Here is an 18,250-nt window from a genome sequence, read left to right on the forward strand (position 1 = left end):
TAGAGTCCTGTAATCAGGGCTTGATTTATCTGCGATGGATTTGTGTGCGATCTACTCACGGATCAGACACTGCATGGAAACCGCCTCTCGCTTTCAACTTGCATGTATGTTTGTTCAACTTTTTTCGCACCGTATGTAGCCAGTCGTGCTAATCGGACGTGCAGCGGATGGACAACAAACTAAACACAAAAAGCAGTTATAAAGAAATTCGTTTTCAATCTAGATTTAAAAGTGCATAGCTCCGGTGGCTTTCTAATATCGGAAGGAAGAACGTTCCAGACGGCTCCAGAAACGTATCTGAAAGTGCACAGTGCAGTGACCTTCTTTGTTCGATGGTTAACCAAAAGCCACTGCGACGGCGACCGGAGTTTGCGTGATTGGCACGGTCTCACAACAGTCAGGCCAGCAAGGGGCCCAACTTGAGTGCCACGGACAATGCGAATTGTAACCACGTGTTATAGAGAGTGGCAGGAGCAGGTGAGAGTGGCAGGGTCCACACGGTTTTATCACATTCATATCCGTGAGCCTTTTTGAATTTGGGTTGTCTTAGATTAAGGTAGTGTATTGCAGTGGCTGGGTGGCTTCGGAGCCTGTCACTGTTGAGTTATTGTCCAGGTTTCAACCACTTCATAACTAAACCGAGTTCTCAAATATAGCGAGTTGATCGCCTCAACCTGGTCACCGATGACTTCACAAAAACGCAATGTTTAATTTGGTGTTTACTTAAGTTGGCATATTTCCATCGCTAATGACCATCCAGAGCATTTGACAAAGTGCTACACCTCGATTGCAGATGCCGTTGAGAGGGACCTGCTGGGACATCTGTGAAAAAAGAGCTTCACATCTCATCAGATTGCTCCAATCTAAAATTAAAGATTCTGAATATAATTCTGATCTCAGAAGTAGTTTTATGCTATCATCTTCCAGGGGCCAATCTCCAAAGCGGGAAAGTTTCAAAGTTTACCATCCCAAAACATGACAGAAAAACATGACAGGAATATAATACGGGGTGGCGAAGGGGGTCATTGTTTCCTTTCTCAAATGAATGATGGTCATCGCTCATATTCATTGGCAGCCTCGAGCCATTGGTAAAAGTAACACATTCCCATGGAATGTTTTTAAACTAACCCCATACCTGGAAGAAAAGCACAAAACGCATTTAGGGTCGGCAGTGCCTCCTCACCTGCAAAAAGCCACGTCTCAGTCGTGGCATTACTCCCAGTCCGTACCAAACATCCATAGCCAAGGCTACGGTGACGTCAGCAGCACCATACCCCCACCCCTAGCACCATCGCCAATTTAGACTACCGCTATGTGGGGGTGGTCCTGACACTCGAGTGGGAATGCAGTGGTTGTTGGCAAGTTCTGATTAGTACCTCTGAGACATTGACAAAGCACCTAGAGACACCACCAACTTTTGCTTCTAGATTAAAAAGTCATTCTAGATTGAAAACTCTTTAGAGCTGTGTTTTGTGTCCAGTTTGTTGTCCCTACCCCCCCGCACCTCAGATTGGCACGGTTGGCTACGTACGGTGCGAAAGAAGTTCAACATACATACGTACACGCTTCTGTCAAATTTTGTACTGAACAAACATGTACCGTAAAAAAATGTAATCGCTTTTATAGAGTGGAATTCCATTTGGTAATTAGCGCTTGGCTATTGATACATAAACGAAGATGCAGATAAAGAGAAGAGAGTTTCGTATGGCCCCATAACACAGCCCAGTACAGTAGTGCAATTCAAATCACATAAGGTTTGGCTGCAGGAGTGACATCTAAATGCCCGCTGGTGTACAGTGCAGTACATCTTTGTTTTCATTAAACAAAAAAATGTCCCAAGCCTGTGCTGTACTATACAGTCGTGCAGTATACCCCATAATGTGCCGCATGATGCTGGATTCATGCTCCGGCCTTTGCACGCTTCATGGCGTGCATTGTGGCACACCTGGTGTAGCGGCGTTTCGTGTGTAGGTTACACAACCCAGCACGGGGAGTGTGTTGTTCATGTACTTTTCTTAAGACATGCTTCCACACTCTCGTGGGAGTCTTTTCTTTATGGATGCACCGAATAGCACCTTTGACTTATTTAGCCAGAAACAAAATACCTTACGCAGGTATTCTGCAAATCCAAATTGGAATTTGAATAGTAATATATATTTTATGCATTTTTTTCAGTAAACTGGCCATTCTGTATGACTTTTTGTCTTTGTTGTTGTCATCCTCTATCTCTTGTCTCACTGTCATCCCCCGTGTCTGTTTCTCTGATTTTCTCTATCTCAACATTGCCCTTTGTCTTTTTGTCTCACCTTTGTCTATATCTCTCTGTCCGTCTCTGTACATCTCCCCATTTCTCGTTGTCTCCTCTGTCTCTGCCTTTCTGTCTCATCTTTCTGTCCCCGTCTTTCCATGTCCCTCTTTGTCTTTGTCACTCTCCCTCTCTGTCTCTTGTCTCATTTCCCTTCATCTCTCCCTCACCACGTGCTCCTGGCAGGGCTTGTTGTTCTTGTTGTTGATGCCTTTCACCCCACCTCCACTGCGGCCAGGATGGTCACAACCACGGTAGCCTGCCTCGCTCAAACCTACTGATCAGCTTCATATTATTTTGGCCGCTTCAATTGTGTCCAAATAGACACAATAAGAAACCGGCAGGTATCGGTCAATTAACACGACGCACGGCACCTGGCATGGCTTTTCCACAGCGTGGATGAGCAGCACGTGGATTTAATGGAGCTCCACTGGTGAGGTTTGTGGGCTTACCAGTTAACGATAAAATGTACTTCCAAATTCGCATTTGGATGTATAATCACAGTGCTCCAGTGACATCACTGCTTCAGTCCATTTAAACATATGGCAGTGACGTCGCAGTTATGTTACCAACATTCCTTAAGGGTACAGCTGATTGTAATACAAAATATATAATTGTTAACGTCTCAAACTCACGTTAAACAGCTTGGGCATGCATCCATTTGCTTTGGCTGTGTCATCATTTAAAAGTACAGTCGACAGTGGAATATTATTTTTGTCACTTTTACATTTTGCACCTCCTTTGGGCACATTTGAAAGTATTTTAGTGCGACAAATGATGATTCCTTCTCTGTCTACAATTGTATGACCTGTGTAGAGCATCTTTTATTTGCATGGTTCATAAAATCAGCAGATTAGGGTCGAAATAAATTGTTCCTCCAAAGATGTGCTTTCCCACACAACCTCATTAGTGGAGTAGTGGCTTAGTGGTGGTGTAACCCAACACCAAAACACTTGACCAAGGATTACACCTGATGATGAAATGATTACATGTCCTTGAGGTGTATTGTCACCATTAGCCAGTGTGTGGTGAGACATTAACATTGCCTGTCGAGGACCTGCGACCGAAGCAGTGCTCCTTTAAGGGACTTCTTGTTTACACAAGGTGGCACGGCCCGATTGACCTTTGCGTGACCTCCAATTTAGTCAGTGGCTGCAAATGCTTCTGCTGTCCTGCGCAAGATTAAAGACTTGGTCTAAATTGTTGACAGCAACTTTGCCTTCTTTAAAGACGTTTAAAGAGGCTAACTGTCAGATTAACATGCTTTTAACAGTCTTTTATTGTTTTATATAAAATAATTTGGCAGAAGTTGCTGGGTCCTTTCGAGGATCCACAATGTCTGTGTCAAACTACTGAGCCAGCACCACTGATAATCTAGGTTCAAACTCAGGCAGCCAACCATGATTAAACCACCTACACGAGCATGACAAGTTTATAATTTTAACTGGTAGCTAATAACTGCAGAAATAAAAGTAATCGTCAAAAAATTGCAGTTTTTTTGCTTTATTTGATGGAGCCCAGCTCAGAGAGAGCGAACGTGTTTTAATATATTCGATGTTTGACATGTGTTGAACCATTCTTCAAGGTGCCTGAAGGAGCATGCATTAATGTTGGTTGAGTGTTTTTTTTAAGTGACCATGCAAATACATTAATTCTCTGGTAGAATTGTCAACGGTCATACCCTGAATGTATGTGAAATCCTGTTTTTCAATAGCATTTCCAAATGGGCATTTATTTACCCAAGACATGACGACCATAGAATGATTTGGATATCATTGGTGATGCCATCAATAAAACCTCACGGGAAAATGCAGTTTGCTGCCCATCTCACCAATAAAGATGGAATCGCAATTGCCACTCGGATCCACACTATCTCTCATTTCATTACATTTCACTGTATTTATTGTTTAATAATGCAAATCGAGCTTAAAGTCAAACTGTTTTAATGCTGAAATTAACACTGGGATAGCATTCATCTCTGTTGGCCTTAAACCAGCATTAAAATTTTCAAATTTTCCTGACAAGATCAGGTTTTTGGCAAGGGTAACCGCTATTGACTTCTCACAAAGTGGTTCTCATGTAAGCAGTCCTTGCATTATGATGGGCGATGTTAAACCACGGGCAGGGTTTAAACTTTCAATGTTCAGAACACCACCGAGCCAGATTCCAGTACTATTTTATACCTCGGGGCATTTACCAACTTGGACAAATAGACCTAGTCCAGTGGTATTTACGCAGAGTGGTTTTTTGTTTGTCTATTTTTTTTGTGGCACGTTTAAAACCCATTATATGATTTTCATTTGTTACAGGTGCTCATTCTTGCACTTGAAAAACAATCACTCCGTTGCTCTGTAACCAAACACACGGAGAAGTGGTCCATTTAGGTGACCTCCGAGGTAGTTTTGTTAGCAGTGGAGACAATGCACGCAACAGTGCAGAGATTATTACGTGGCCTGTAATGATGTGCCTCATAATAAGCCGCTTAACTTGTCGCAGGATGCACGGCTCCCTTTGTATTAATGGAGAGCGCAAACGCTCCACTCCACCACGAGAGAAAGGCAAACTGCAGCCTCCACTATGGCGGGGGGCACACTTTGATCAGAGTAACAATCGTGGCCTCGCTTTTGCTGCAAGCCGTGACGATGCTGTACCAAACCGTCTGTGCCACGTAATGAAAAGACACCGAGGGGGGGGCGGGTATAGAGCCGGTGCCTGTGTGTGATGGCACCACTCGTCATAGATTGAAACGACAATTGTGCCTTGTTAGAGGGATCTGAAAAGATAAAACATCACCTGTTTTTTTTTGCTTTGGGCACAATTTGGTTAGTTTAGTATGTACATGAGGTGGCACGTGTTTGTCTTCTGTCCCTGACCAAGGAACTCGGTTGATGCATGCAGTGTGCCTCAGTTAACAACTTGAGAGGCGATTACAATTCACTTTCACGTTTGCAGAGTACGGTGGCCAATAACAAACAACCGATTGAAGGTGTATTAGATGAGCGTTAATGCGATTGTTGATTTGATCAAGGTTATAAGAAATTGGAAGAGACGATGGGATGAAATTTCAAACTTGAGCAGTGCAGTAAACTTAAGCAGCGACAGGAAAGAAGCAGAGAGAGAAGTATTTTAATCTGCAGTATGATTGTTGAACACGGTTTTGATTCCTCAAAACAGCCAGTCTGGATGACTTGAGTCCTCAATGAGTGGAGGGTATGGACTGTGATACCACACATTAACCTGGTTTGCAATTAATGTAATTGGGTCTTCAATATCCACACAGCATGATTTGTTATTTTTATTTATCACTGCTGATGACTGCGTTCCTCTTTATACCCATCACTGAATATATCACTGTATGAATTGTAATCTGCACTGAAAAAAACGGTCGAAATATGCATCATCATCATCAGACATTGTCAACGTCTGCATGAAGGCCTTCCCCATGGCATCACCTTTTCTCATGGCTCTGCCATGCAGCAATCATTCCGATTCCTGGAGATGAATTGATTTAATCCTCCCATCTCCTCAGCGGTCATCCTCTTGGACATGTTCTCTCCTTTGAATTCCCTTCCATCACTGTTATTCTGCATGAGCCATAAACAGCATGCCTGCGCCCAAGCCAAGTTCATTTCCTTCATCCAACAGTCACGAGCGTTGTTTTCGAGAAGAGAAATAACGATGGTCTCCAACGACGCTAATGATTATTTTGTTTTGTGTCTTATATAATTTTGCGTAACATTGGCATTTAAGCTGCTTGACTGCTGATGAGACACTGTGTGTTGAAACTCGTTCAGACTTTGCTTCTCTTGCTGCAGAAGTTCTGTACTCCTAGAAGGCCATGCGACTGATGACTTGCGTAAGAAATACCTTTATTTTCTATGTGGAGAGACAGCTATGGGAACGAAACAGTCTTATTTTCTTAATGATCAATGTTGTCTGATTTGTGTATGTTCACTGATCCATGTGTTCCTCTTCCTACCTCTTGGGTGTAATTACAAGCATGCATCATGCCCTCTATGCTTTTTGTGCATTTCAGATTGTATTCCATTTTCTTAGTGCCCATGTTTCTGATCCAAACAGCAGATTGCACGACAACTAAAAAGTGAAAACCACAAACGAAATTAGAAAAACAACAACGTGAGGTTGTGCCTGCTTGACTGGATATTCTTGGATTTTTCATTACAAAATAGATGATGGAACTCATTGGGCTTTCACCTATATAAATAAAGGACGTCATTTTTTATGAGATAATTTGGTACCCAGTACCAAACAATCCTGGGCTGTGGTTGATTATATTGTTGCTGCACCAGGTATGCGATAATGTTAGGCCAATTTAGGACAGGTTTACCTCGATAAGGCCCAAGCAAGTCTAATGTACAATGGTTTTTTCTAATTTATTGTCAGCACTCACATTAGAGTTCTGCTTCTCTTCCCTTTACATATTCCCCCAGCACCAACTGCCATTCCAGAGTTCAAATTCGAGAAAATATACGCATATTACAAGTTAATTGTATAAAATCAGTCAGGCCTGTTAAATTAATGCTGCTTAATTGTGAGATGTTATTGGCACCCTTTCGCCAAGGTTACTCAGTGACATTATTACAATATATTTTCTGAACATTGGATTATTAGAAAAAAAACATTAGGCATCGCGTATATGCTGACGAGACATTGGGAATGGACTGTGAGAAATGTTAGATTAGTTTAATGGAGATGACTGCAAAATTGGGCTCAGAATAAATGTAAGCAAAACAGATTTATTTAAATAATTGAAGATTTCTGTCAAGAGGGACACAGCTGGAAAATAGCAGCAGAGATTGTCGACCTGGGACAGATAGTTTAAGTCCTCAATCGGTCAACGACATTAGCAGGCGAAGGTCCATCTCTGCACCGATATACAAAACAAGGAACAAAAAGTGTGAAAAGAAGTGTAGAGAAGATGCATGCTTGGAATTTACCTGGAGAGAAAGAGGAGCCACATGGATTAGAGAATATACCAAGGAGAATGCCATCATTAAAACTATGAGGGAAAGTAAGTGGACTTGGGCAGGGCACATCGCCAGAAGGGGTTGATGATGGTCGATGGTCAAAAATAATAACCGGAGTGGCAGCCAGGAAATGGAATGTGTCCAAGAGAGCATTCATTCACCAGGGAGATAGAGCGGTGAAATAGTTTTCAGAATCCGCATTTATACAGGAGGAATCCGATGAGCTGTAAAGCTCTTTTTCACAGATGTCCAGTAGGTTCACAGATGTCCAGTAGTGATGTCAATGTGCAGGTTCCCGGAATGGATTGCTGTATTGCAGGATCGTGAAAAATGGTGGGCGATTTCATCCATAAGTGGATTGATTCGTCATGGCTGATGATTGTCAAAGGCCACATAAGTAAGCCACAGGCTCCGTATAGTACAAAACAGAAACATGTACAATTGATTATGCACTGGAACATCCGCTAATGAAGCCCAGAGTTGTCAACACTGGTTCAGAGTATTCCCGCTGAAACAAATGGTGCAGACAAACGTTGGTTGAGAAGGCCCATATGCTGATTTACTCAGACATGTATTGGTACAGAGTGATGGACTTTCACCTGCTCATTTCGTTTCTATATTTTAACACAATGCCCTCAGTGCTGGTGTGCATGGCAAGCGATCGAGCCGGGCCCTCAAGGGACCGTAATACAGTGTGCTAGTCACTGTACACCAACACCTTTGACTCATACACAAAGAAAATATATATCCCCCCCATATAGCCCTAACAGATTGTTGGCACAAGTGCTGTTTATGAGCACCTATGAAGGCCGGAACACGAGGGGGTGGGTGTCCATCACCACGCTCGGCCGCCTTTGTCTCCCCAGTGGCAATGTTTACTACACACCGCACCAGGTAATCATTTGAGACTGAGTCGACCTAGGGGAGGCCCATGACCGGTTCAGATAATCGTCATTGGTGTTGGCTGTGAGCGGGAATCGAACTCGGCTGGCCGGGTTCATAGCACAGTGGACTAACCGCTACACTACCACTCACTCATACAGACAAATATTCACATGACCACACACACTCTTGCAAGCACACAATCAAGTGTTCTCGTGCAGCTCGTATACCAAGAAACGGGCAGGTGCACAACACGTGATGAAACAGGGTCCATGGCAACAGACTATTCCACTCTCGAAGAGAAGAGGGGAAGATAACGAATGAATGCGTGGCTTGGCATTTGAGCATCGGGACATGCGGGGGAGATACCCCGAGCATCTGCTGTTATGTTAGTCGGGGTTAGCGTGTGCACACAGTGAAACGGGCCTCCGTAAAATGATAGATTTGCAATTGTTTTTTCTTCGAAGACAATTAATCACCTGCATCCCATCGAGTCAGAACCCTGCCGCACCTTCCGTAAAGACCGCCTTTTTTGCAACCTTATGCCCTGCGTATTTTGACTGGATTGCGGAATATTAGAAAACGATGCATTTTTTAAATAGGGGGAGGGGGGAATTAATTGATTTACTTATTTACATACACGTATTTTTTTCTGCGGTTTTTTTTCTGCAGCTGTTGAGCGTGTCTGTGGTTTGACCGAGTCTGGCAAGGCTTCCAGGACACACTGTAAATAAACGCTGTGTAGGGGAAAAGAATCCGCGCAGGCGTAGGAGAGGACGACACAAAGCCAAGCCCCACTGTCGCATCCATTAGCCCCCTGTTTTTTTTTTACACGCAAACGGACACCTGAGCAAAAAGGCAATGAAATCGTGCGCATTGGCTATTGACGGTGGTTGCATGAGGGTTGCTACGCGGCCACTTGACTCTCAAGCCTTCGTTGCCATGACGTTTTTTTTTTGCTTATCTATTATTTTTCCTTTTCTCAAGCTGGTCTGGACCTCATTTACCTCTGCCCGGTGCATATACGCGGCAGGTTCAAAATTTGCTTGCTTTTTTTTACTTCACCGTAGAACGCGAGGTCCTATTTTCTGATCTCTTAAGCCAAATGTTGATCCTGGTCCCTTGTGGACGATGTTTGAAATTTGTTGAAATGGGTCATTAGAGAGCGGTAATGGTCACGTTCCTTTCTTTCCCGTTTATAGCCTCGCTGATTCTCAGGATGTTTTCAGGGAGATTTCTGCTTAGGGATGTATTGGTGAGGGCCTTATTTAAGTGTTTATTTGGGCTTGTGGGATAACCTAGAGTAGCCATAGAAGTGTAACACATTTTAGAGGGGATTAAAATACAGCACTGCAAGTTACTTGCTGTGTTGTATACAAGCGAGTATTGTCTGAGCACACCCGGTACCTCACATTTAAAAATTTAATCCGAACAGGCAATTGGCCAAACAACCAAAGCAGGATGCTCTTGAAAATAGGAGAGAGTTTTGTGTCTCGGTGAGACTTTCCCGGATGAACAACAATATGAATCGTTCTTGTGATTTTACTATTGATATCCTAAAGTGTTCAGCTTGTTCCTGGGCTCTACCTGACCGTATATACACCGGTTTAATACTCAGCCTAACCAGGTGGCATGGTACATGACCGCCTTTGAGTGGTCTGGGATTGCTAATGATGGCGTGGGGCCACTGTGATCCACTCGCTCTTGCAATCCAGGCAAACGCTGTGCTAGAAATTTCTGCTCACACGAGTAGGGCTTCAGTCTGCTAACCACCTCTGCCGGTACGCAACAACCACAACCGTTTGTCACTAAGTGGCGGTGATGTCACCACGGTGCGTGTGCCATGCCAGGTGCACGTTTGGGGCCACGTGAAGTGTCGAAGGCCCTCTGGCAGGTCACGGAACAGACCCACGTGCCATGGGTTACTGAGGAACAAAACAGGAGGATTGCTGTAGCCTGATGAAGCTAGTTGTAATTACTGCCGAAACGTCGTGCTCAGATTGTTAATGTTGCTCTCCAACGTACCGGTGTGCTGTATTAGTAACGAATTGGCATATTGTGTTTACGTGACAAACCTTACTGGCTGTGTCAGGTGGTGGCGGGTTGAACGAGACATTTATATATTTACGCGATCTAACCCAAAAAAACCTGCATTATGGATGACTGACTGAGATGACTGACAGATGTACCAACCGTAGATAACATCGATGAGCTCTCAACAAAGGGGAATGTTTTACATTCAAAGGCGCAACACATGGAATTAAGATTTGAATATAGCTATGCTTTTGCTTTTTAAAAATTTATACTTATGTTGTGCTATACATAATCACGTGATTAGATACTAATTTTATAATGAACTCTTGCAGCAAGCAGTGCATCACCCTGTATGAAACGTGACATGGAACTCTTTCTCAAGTCACATATATCGGCCTCTTAATCTACACTGGGAGCACACGTGTTTTATGTCTTGCATAGAGTGCTCATGGTATGTGAGTGAAATACAAAATTTAATTTTCAAAGCTGGAATTTGGGAATGTAAATAAAAACAACTATTTTAATGAGTCTTCATTTGTCTGTGGTCATCGGTGGAAGGGTTGAGACCATAAAACTCCCTAAACATAAGAACCCAGTTTAATCATGGGTGGATGAGACCTCAATTCCACTTCAAAATCTAAACCAGTATTGCAGCAGTGGCGACTTGGTGCTCTGACACGGTTTTAGTCACCGGAGCCATCTGGCCGCCTCTTTCGTTTTGATAATGTTATCCCAATAATGTTATCCCAGTGGAGGAAAATAATGATTATGAATAAAAGCCATTCCTGCATTATGGTACAATAATCCGCACCAAACACGATGGTGGCAATTGCCGTTTCACGTCAGTTGGCCCAAAGGGGAAACTGGAAGCCGTTGGCTTCTGCCATGACGGTGATTCTGACGACATTGATGCACAAAGTGACGGCGCTACCGCAACCAGAGGCCACTCGCTCGCACGAATGCCTCGCTGCTGTGACGTCGGCGCTGGCAGGTTGAGGGGGGGGCGGTGCAGAGTGGGGGAGGGGTGGTCACGTGACCCTACGCAGTCGTTAAGAGCCGTGTGTCAAGAGCTGTGCGCCCAAATGAACCCGCAGCAGCACACGTTGCTCTCGCTAGTTAGAGGGAGAGGTCAAGTAAACATGGACCATGGGGTGCTGCTCGGGGTTGTTGTTCATGTCAGCCCAGACTGCAGAGCGACGAATTGGTGCTGTAGATGGATGCCAGGTGCTCGACGCGCTTTATGTTAATCCTATGTGCAGAGCCATTCCCTGCCTGTGATCTATGCAGCAAAAGCACAACTTGTGTAACTTAGCTCGAAGTAATCTGCATGCCCAAAAAGAGAGAGCGTAATGCGGCATCATTGGTTGTGCTGATCTCGGGGTAAAACCCCCACCATTGTCCATTGCGGCGACTGGTTTAACCTTAGGGTTGTTGAGTTGCCGCCAAGGGATTCTTCACCAGGTAGCAATCGTTTTATGTACCAGACATCAGAACAGTCCTTCGGATGAAGGCCTCCCCATCTCTTGCCAGTCATGGTAGTCATTTGACCGTATTTCAGTATTAACGCGAGTCGGTGCATAGTGGCGAGATGGTAACTACCTCGCCTGGTATACAGGAGGTCGTGGGTCCAATCCCGACCCTGACGCCTGTTTATACAGAGTGTGCATGTTCTCCCCATGGTCGCGTGGATTTTTCTCTGGTTCCTCAGCTTTTTCCCTCTACATTTAGAAACATGTTTGTTTGGATGTTTTAACTTTTTTTCGCACCGTACGTAGCCAACCAACATGATAAGGCAACTTCGTGGCCAGGTTGCTTCTGAAAAAGAGCGATATTAGCTCGGTGGGCCTGACCTGGTAAAATGAAATAAAAAGTTGAGTTTTGTTTGGATATCATTCTCCACTGATGTTAGCCTTGGATGGAAATCAAGCTCTCACATACTGGGTTTATAGCACAGTGTGTTCACTACTGTGCCACAGATCCATCTCATTAACTCATTTTACATGTATGAGATTTATTTCTAACTAACTAGTGACAGTCCATCGAGGCACAATTATTTTTTACAAGGGATAACTAGGATGCAGTTCCATTTATTTATTTATTCTAGAAAACGTCACTGAGTCTCAAGAGTATTTTTCACGAGGGTCCTACTTTTTAATGTTTTGCCTTTTCCTCTTTAAGAAGTGTTCTGTGTTTGGGAGAAAACTGGCCTTTGAGATATGAATGGCCAAGGTGACCCTGGCTGGGCTGTGAACTTTTTTCTTTTAATCTCATGATCGGGATGCCTGCTGCTGAACCGTGTCCCACTCGTGTGCAGTAGTTTGAGTGTCCTGGCAATGGACATTAACCCCGAATGAGTCACCTTTGTGTTCACTTGAAATAATCAGTTTTTCTTGATCACCTTTTGTTGGTAGGAGAGTGGGAAGGAGTAATATTGGGCAAGAATAGAGAAAAGTGACGTCGGGTAAATGATCTGGGTTTAACGATGCATCGATTCAGCTATTAATGTTGATTCTTTAAACTCACAATACGGGCATCCAATCTCGTGTAAAAGCGTTAATGTTTTTTATTTGTATATTTTGTATGCAATGGATTCTCGTCACCCTTGGGAGCAACTAGAGATGCTTCCATTCATCATCATGTTAACAAAAAAGGAATAGATTCGTGACATGAAATGTCACGAATCAGGAAAATGTATCAAAGTGCCAAGTGGGGGGGTGGGGGGTGGTAACAATCTTTTCACCCGTAGGTGATGCCAATATTTTTACAAGACACCACCGTGCCCATCCACACCCAGTCCCTCGTGCTCTTCCATAGTTATCACATTTGAGCACATGTAAGCTGTATAAACCGAACGCCGTATTTATTTTAAGTGTAATATCACCTCCACTCGAGGGGGTATCAAAACATTGTACACTAAAATAAAATGCCACAGTTACCATGGACAAGACCACATACAATAACAAAACTCGGGACCTATTTAATGATGGTAGCTATACCAAAGTTAAAAGATATTCCACCAACCGCCTCGTTACGAAAACCAACAATATCATCACTGATTCGACATCTTTGATCGAACCAACCAAGCGGTTTTCCTTAAAACCCTCTGCTGCTAGACCACCCATATTGTATGGCTTACCAAAAACCCATAAAGAAGGGACACCCCTTCGTCCTATCGTCTCCACTATTGACTCACCCACCTACAAACTGGCCCGATTTCTGTCTGAGACCTTACAACCATTCACTGGTATACTCAACTCAGCTCACTTGGTATCGTTAATTCAGGACATCTCACTATCTCCAGGTGATTTGCTTGTTAGTTTCGATGTAGTCTCTTTGTTTACCAAATTTCCCATGCTTGACACCATTGCAATCATTGAAGAGTTGGTCCAACAAGGACTGAATGCTGATGTACCAGCTCTGGTTAGACACTGCCTCACCAACACTTACTTCACCTGGAATGTAACATTCTGCAAACAAGTTGAAGGAAAAGAGACCAGATGGCTCAATGGGACACTCTGTCGACAGGAAAGCCACCCATGCGGATGCCTACCTAAAACACTGACTCCCACCACCATCCATCCCAGAAGAATTCCCTCATCAAAACTCTACACCATAGAGCTCGATGTATTTCCGACTGTCATCACCTAGCCAGTGAACTGGAACATGTTCACCAAGCTCTCAAGACGAATGGATATTCAAACTACACAATCCGTAAAGCTATCACCCCAACCGTTGGGAAAGAATCATCTGAGGACCCAATCAAAACCATCACCTTGCCATACAGGTTCGATTTAACACAGTACATACATTTCGTGATCTGATCCCATCTGTGAAGAATGTGATCCCTGACATGCAATACCCCGGCGTCTACAAACTAAGCTGTGTCTGCGGCAGTAGTTACATTGGGGAAACTAAGCGACGTGTCTCGGACTGTGTTCGTGAACATAAGGCAGATCTGAAACACGGTAGGACCAATACCTCGGCCGTGGCTGATCATTGTTTTAATGCAGTGGGCTCACGCGAAATTGATTTCTCTAAGACGAAGGTACTTTGAAAGCCCACTGGCTATCAACAAAGATTCGCTCATGAAGCCATCCATATATATAGACACAGACACAATTTCAACCGAGAAGATGGGTATAAACTGAGCAAGCATTGGAAGGACGTTATCAACCAGTTTAAGTCATAACTGGCTATGATGTTCCCATCCTACTACCTTCCGATGTTAGTTGTGCTTTACGCCCATTTCAAACTTGCACTTTCACAGTCACTTCTCGTGCCGACCCCTTGGTTGCGGCTCTGCGATCTCCCATTAACATTTGTAAACAGCTCTTTGATTGGTGTAGACCTACTGCAGGTTACGGAGACCTCTCCCACATTAACATTAGCTGCCCCGCCCATCTCTAAACCTTTATAAACAGTCTGCCTCGGCAGATTTCCCCCTCTTTTTTCACCTGAAGACGATTGCTTGTGTTGCGATCGATATTGTTATTATTTTGATTGTTTTGTTCTATCTACGTGGCTTCACCGAAAGACCCAAAGAATATGCTAATCTCTCTTTAACATGCTAATTTTCACCTGGCAGCCCTTGGATTGCTGGAAAACCAACCACCGTCGGGTTGGCTATCCACCACTGGCATTATCATTGGCTGCTGACATTTGGGCTACGTCCATTTCAAACCCTGATAAACAGTTTGCCTTGAAAGCTAACCCCCCTTTTCCTGAAGACGACCGCTTGTGTTGCGATCGAAACATCGTAGTTTTTTGTTATTTTTTGTTATTTTCTTTGAACCTATCTACGTGACTTTACCGAAAGACCCAAGAATATAAAATGCAAAGGCAATAAAATATTGTTTAGATAATGTTTAAGTAAAGTCATGAGAAAATCGTGAGTTTTGCACTCCCTCTTAAACACACTGAGGCTCGTAGTGTGCCGGATCACCACCGGCAAGGCATTCCAGATCCTTGGGGCAACACTCAAGAAGGCTTGACTCCGCCAGCGTCGAGCACAAGAGCCGAGGCTGGGAGAGTGGTAGGTCCTGCCATGAAGAGCGTGGCGTGTAAACCCCAGTCGTGTGAGAGATCAGTCGGGCCCGCCGCAGGTACATTGGTCCAAGACCATGTGATAATGCAGCCCTTTGGTTGATTTCAGAATGTATGAGGGAAAACCTTTCCATTCTTTGCCCCTTAAAATGTATTATCCTGGCACTTTTTGATAGATAACAATTGGAAGGTTGCGAGTTAAAACACCGGTTGCGGTCGACTCAGCCTGTCGGCCGTGTGGGTTAGATAAAATAATTATATTTTATACCTACGTGACTTTACCGAAAGAACCAAAGAGTATAGATAAAATAAGTACCACTCTGCAGTAGGTCAAGTGGTTTTCCTATGGATAGATGGGTCTATCACTGGCGTAAGGAACAGCGGTGGAGAGTGCCCACCCCATTGCTCATTTGGGCAGGGAGACAGACGACTTGACGCTTTTTTTATCGCACTGTAACCGGGAATGGACTTACCATTCCTGACAGGTAATGCACTCACCAATGAGTGTATCACAAATATGTCTGCCCCATGAATTACTAATTAGCATTCATGCAAATTGGGGAGGGAGGCTCCCAAGCGGGAACTCTCCTGGGTCTGTGTTCAAGGCATGGCACACACAGTAAATACTGAGCGTGCAGGTGACTCACTGTGGAAGTCGCAACACAAGGTCGCCTATATGATAGCACGTAAACACTTGATGTTCGCGCTTGCATTCTAAACGAAACATTAGGAGGCAATCGCCACGTAGTAGTTTGTGCTTAAATTAAGCAAACACAAAATGTATATAAACCTTAGCAAAACCATTCTTAGGTTTAGCAGAAAATGTTTACATTTCAAAAGGCTATACAGTCGTAAGGGATCTTAAGAATACCGTTTATAAGAATGTCACATTACCTAAAGGTTGCATATAGTGGCACCAAAATGCAAAGGTATTGTACCTTTTTATGTGCTGTGAATATTTTGTAACAACAGAATGCTTCGTTAGAGTCCTGTTTTGACCTACACACATCATGCGTGCACACACGTTAAGACATATTGACAGAGTAGAAATTAAGAATTGTTTCATCTTCTCTTCTAAAATCATTACAATGTCACTCTGTGCACTTCATGTATGCTGCCGTTCAATCAAACACGTCCTTCGTTTCTGCCAGGCAAGAGGCCATTAAAATGCAACGTCCCTCTTCCAGAGGAGACTTTGGGCACAAGGCAACACTTAAATTAATCAGACACAAATGTAAATGACAGAATTTACATAAAAGCGATAAAGCCGGGGCTTTAAACAAATAACGTCGGACGGCGGCTATTACGCAGTCGATTGCTGCAATAGAAATTGCTTGCGAGAGTCAGCCTTAGCAGGAGCCGAATACAGCCCTTTGTCTGTCTGCGTAGAAGCTACCTTAAATCTGTGCCTGTTTTTGTTTGTCTTGTTACAAATACACGTATATATATTTTTCCGTATTCAGGATTGTGCTGCCTTGAAAAAGTGACGCCCCCCCCCCCCCTGTGGCTTTGTGCGCAGTAAACTGAAGGGGTGCTCCCCGAGCAGCAAGAAGAAAGGCAAGCGGAAGAGAGACACGTCGGCTGAAAATTCCGACACGGAGCAGGCGGGCGCTTCTGGAGTAATAGACGACGACGACCTGATGCAGGTAAGCGCTCCTCGCCCCCATCGTGCCCGACCCCCTCCACACCAACCTAGTTAACCACCTCTGCTCCCTCACCCACGCTCGATCGATGCATCACATCGGCTGCAGTCGGGGGGGGGGGGGGGGCTGAGGAATCGTGAGCCCCATCTCTCCGATGCGAGCACCTTCTGCGGCCGCTGTGGATAAACAAATTGATTTATGCGTCTCCAGCGCCCTGCTGCACAAGTGGAGCTTTTGTTTGGGTCCTTGGCCGTGAGGCTGCAGTTTTTCGATATTGTTCTGTAGCTGGGTGGCCCAGGGTCCATGTTTGTCCTGGTTTGCGACCTGGTTCTTAGTTTCCATCATCGTCATCATAATTATCATCATTATCAACATCCATATTGAGTAGGTTATCCTAAATCGGCAATTAAAAATGGTTTTTATTTTGCATTCTAAAAATAACCCTAATTTAAAACAGTGATGTGATTAACAACATGCCGTTGATCCTGCACCTTAGAGGCCTTGAACCGAGTATAGTTCACTCTGTGTGTGTTAGTACAGCAAGTAGGATGTTGATTTACTGTATTGGTCTTGGCGTGTTTTCTGATCATGTGTGTGAGATCTTTCTCTGGGTAGACTGGTTTCATACCATATGCTAAAATATTGATTTTGGAATAAAAATGGGTAAATATTCAATCCTCTATATATATATAAAAAATGGAAATTTGTGAATATGTGTGTCTGTTCGAAATGTTTGGCATAGTTCCCAACATGCAACAAACTTTAAATTTGACATGTGGGTGGCTTCCAGACTGTATACAATGCAAAAAGTATAAAAATAAACTTTTGTATTTTGGGGGGGGGGGGGGGGGTGCAATAATGGATATATTTTGCACGGCAAGTGAGCGGTGACGTCACATCTGTGATGTCACCTGCATGGGGAAGCGTCACGCAGTGTGCCTGCTGACGTCACGCCCCCCCCCCCCCAACCCTCCGCGAGTAAAGTCCCATATAAATGTGTTGCAGGTCTAAGGCGTTCTTTGCGCAGCATTGGCTTATTATTTGAGTCGTTTACTGCCATACACACCCTGAAAGTTGTGTCTGCAGCAAGCGCGTGTATGTGTACCTATGGACGCGCCCGCGTGTGTGTGTGGGGGGAGCGGTAGTGTAGTGGTTAGTGTGCTGCACTACGAACCCGGCGACCCGAGTTCGATTCCCGCTCATGGCCATCGATTATTCGAACCGGTCCTGGGTCTCCCCTAGGTCGACTCAGCCTCAAACGAGTAACTGGTGTGGTGTCTGAACATCGCCACTGGGGAGACAAAGGTGGCCGGGCGTGGCAAATCCAAGTCCTGGGCGAAGCGGGTAGTAATGAT

The 18,250-nt window shown here is 44.2% G+C and overlaps 1 protein-coding gene across 12 annotated transcripts in view; it reads left to right on the forward strand.

The window, feature by feature from the left end:
* Window positions 1-18,250, forward strand: part of LOC144936916 (chromodomain-helicase-DNA-binding protein 9-like) — a 164,391-nt gene that overhangs the window by 61,853 nt on the left and 84,288 nt on the right. For all 12 annotated transcript variants that reach the window (XM_078864153.1, XM_078864151.1, XM_078864152.1 and 9 more), the window contains one exon: window positions 16,772-16,898. In XM_078864153.1, the coding sequence (XP_078720279.1) occupies window positions 16,772-16,898 (127 nt within the window). The remainder of the gene's footprint in view (window positions 1-16,771; window positions 16,899-18,250) is intronic.

This window comes from Lampetra fluviatilis, chromosome 17, assembly GCF_964198595.1.
Source record: "Lampetra fluviatilis chromosome 17, kcLamFluv1.1, whole genome shotgun sequence".
Taxonomy (NCBI): domain Eukaryota; kingdom Metazoa; phylum Chordata; class Hyperoartia; order Petromyzontiformes; family Petromyzontidae; genus Lampetra; species Lampetra fluviatilis.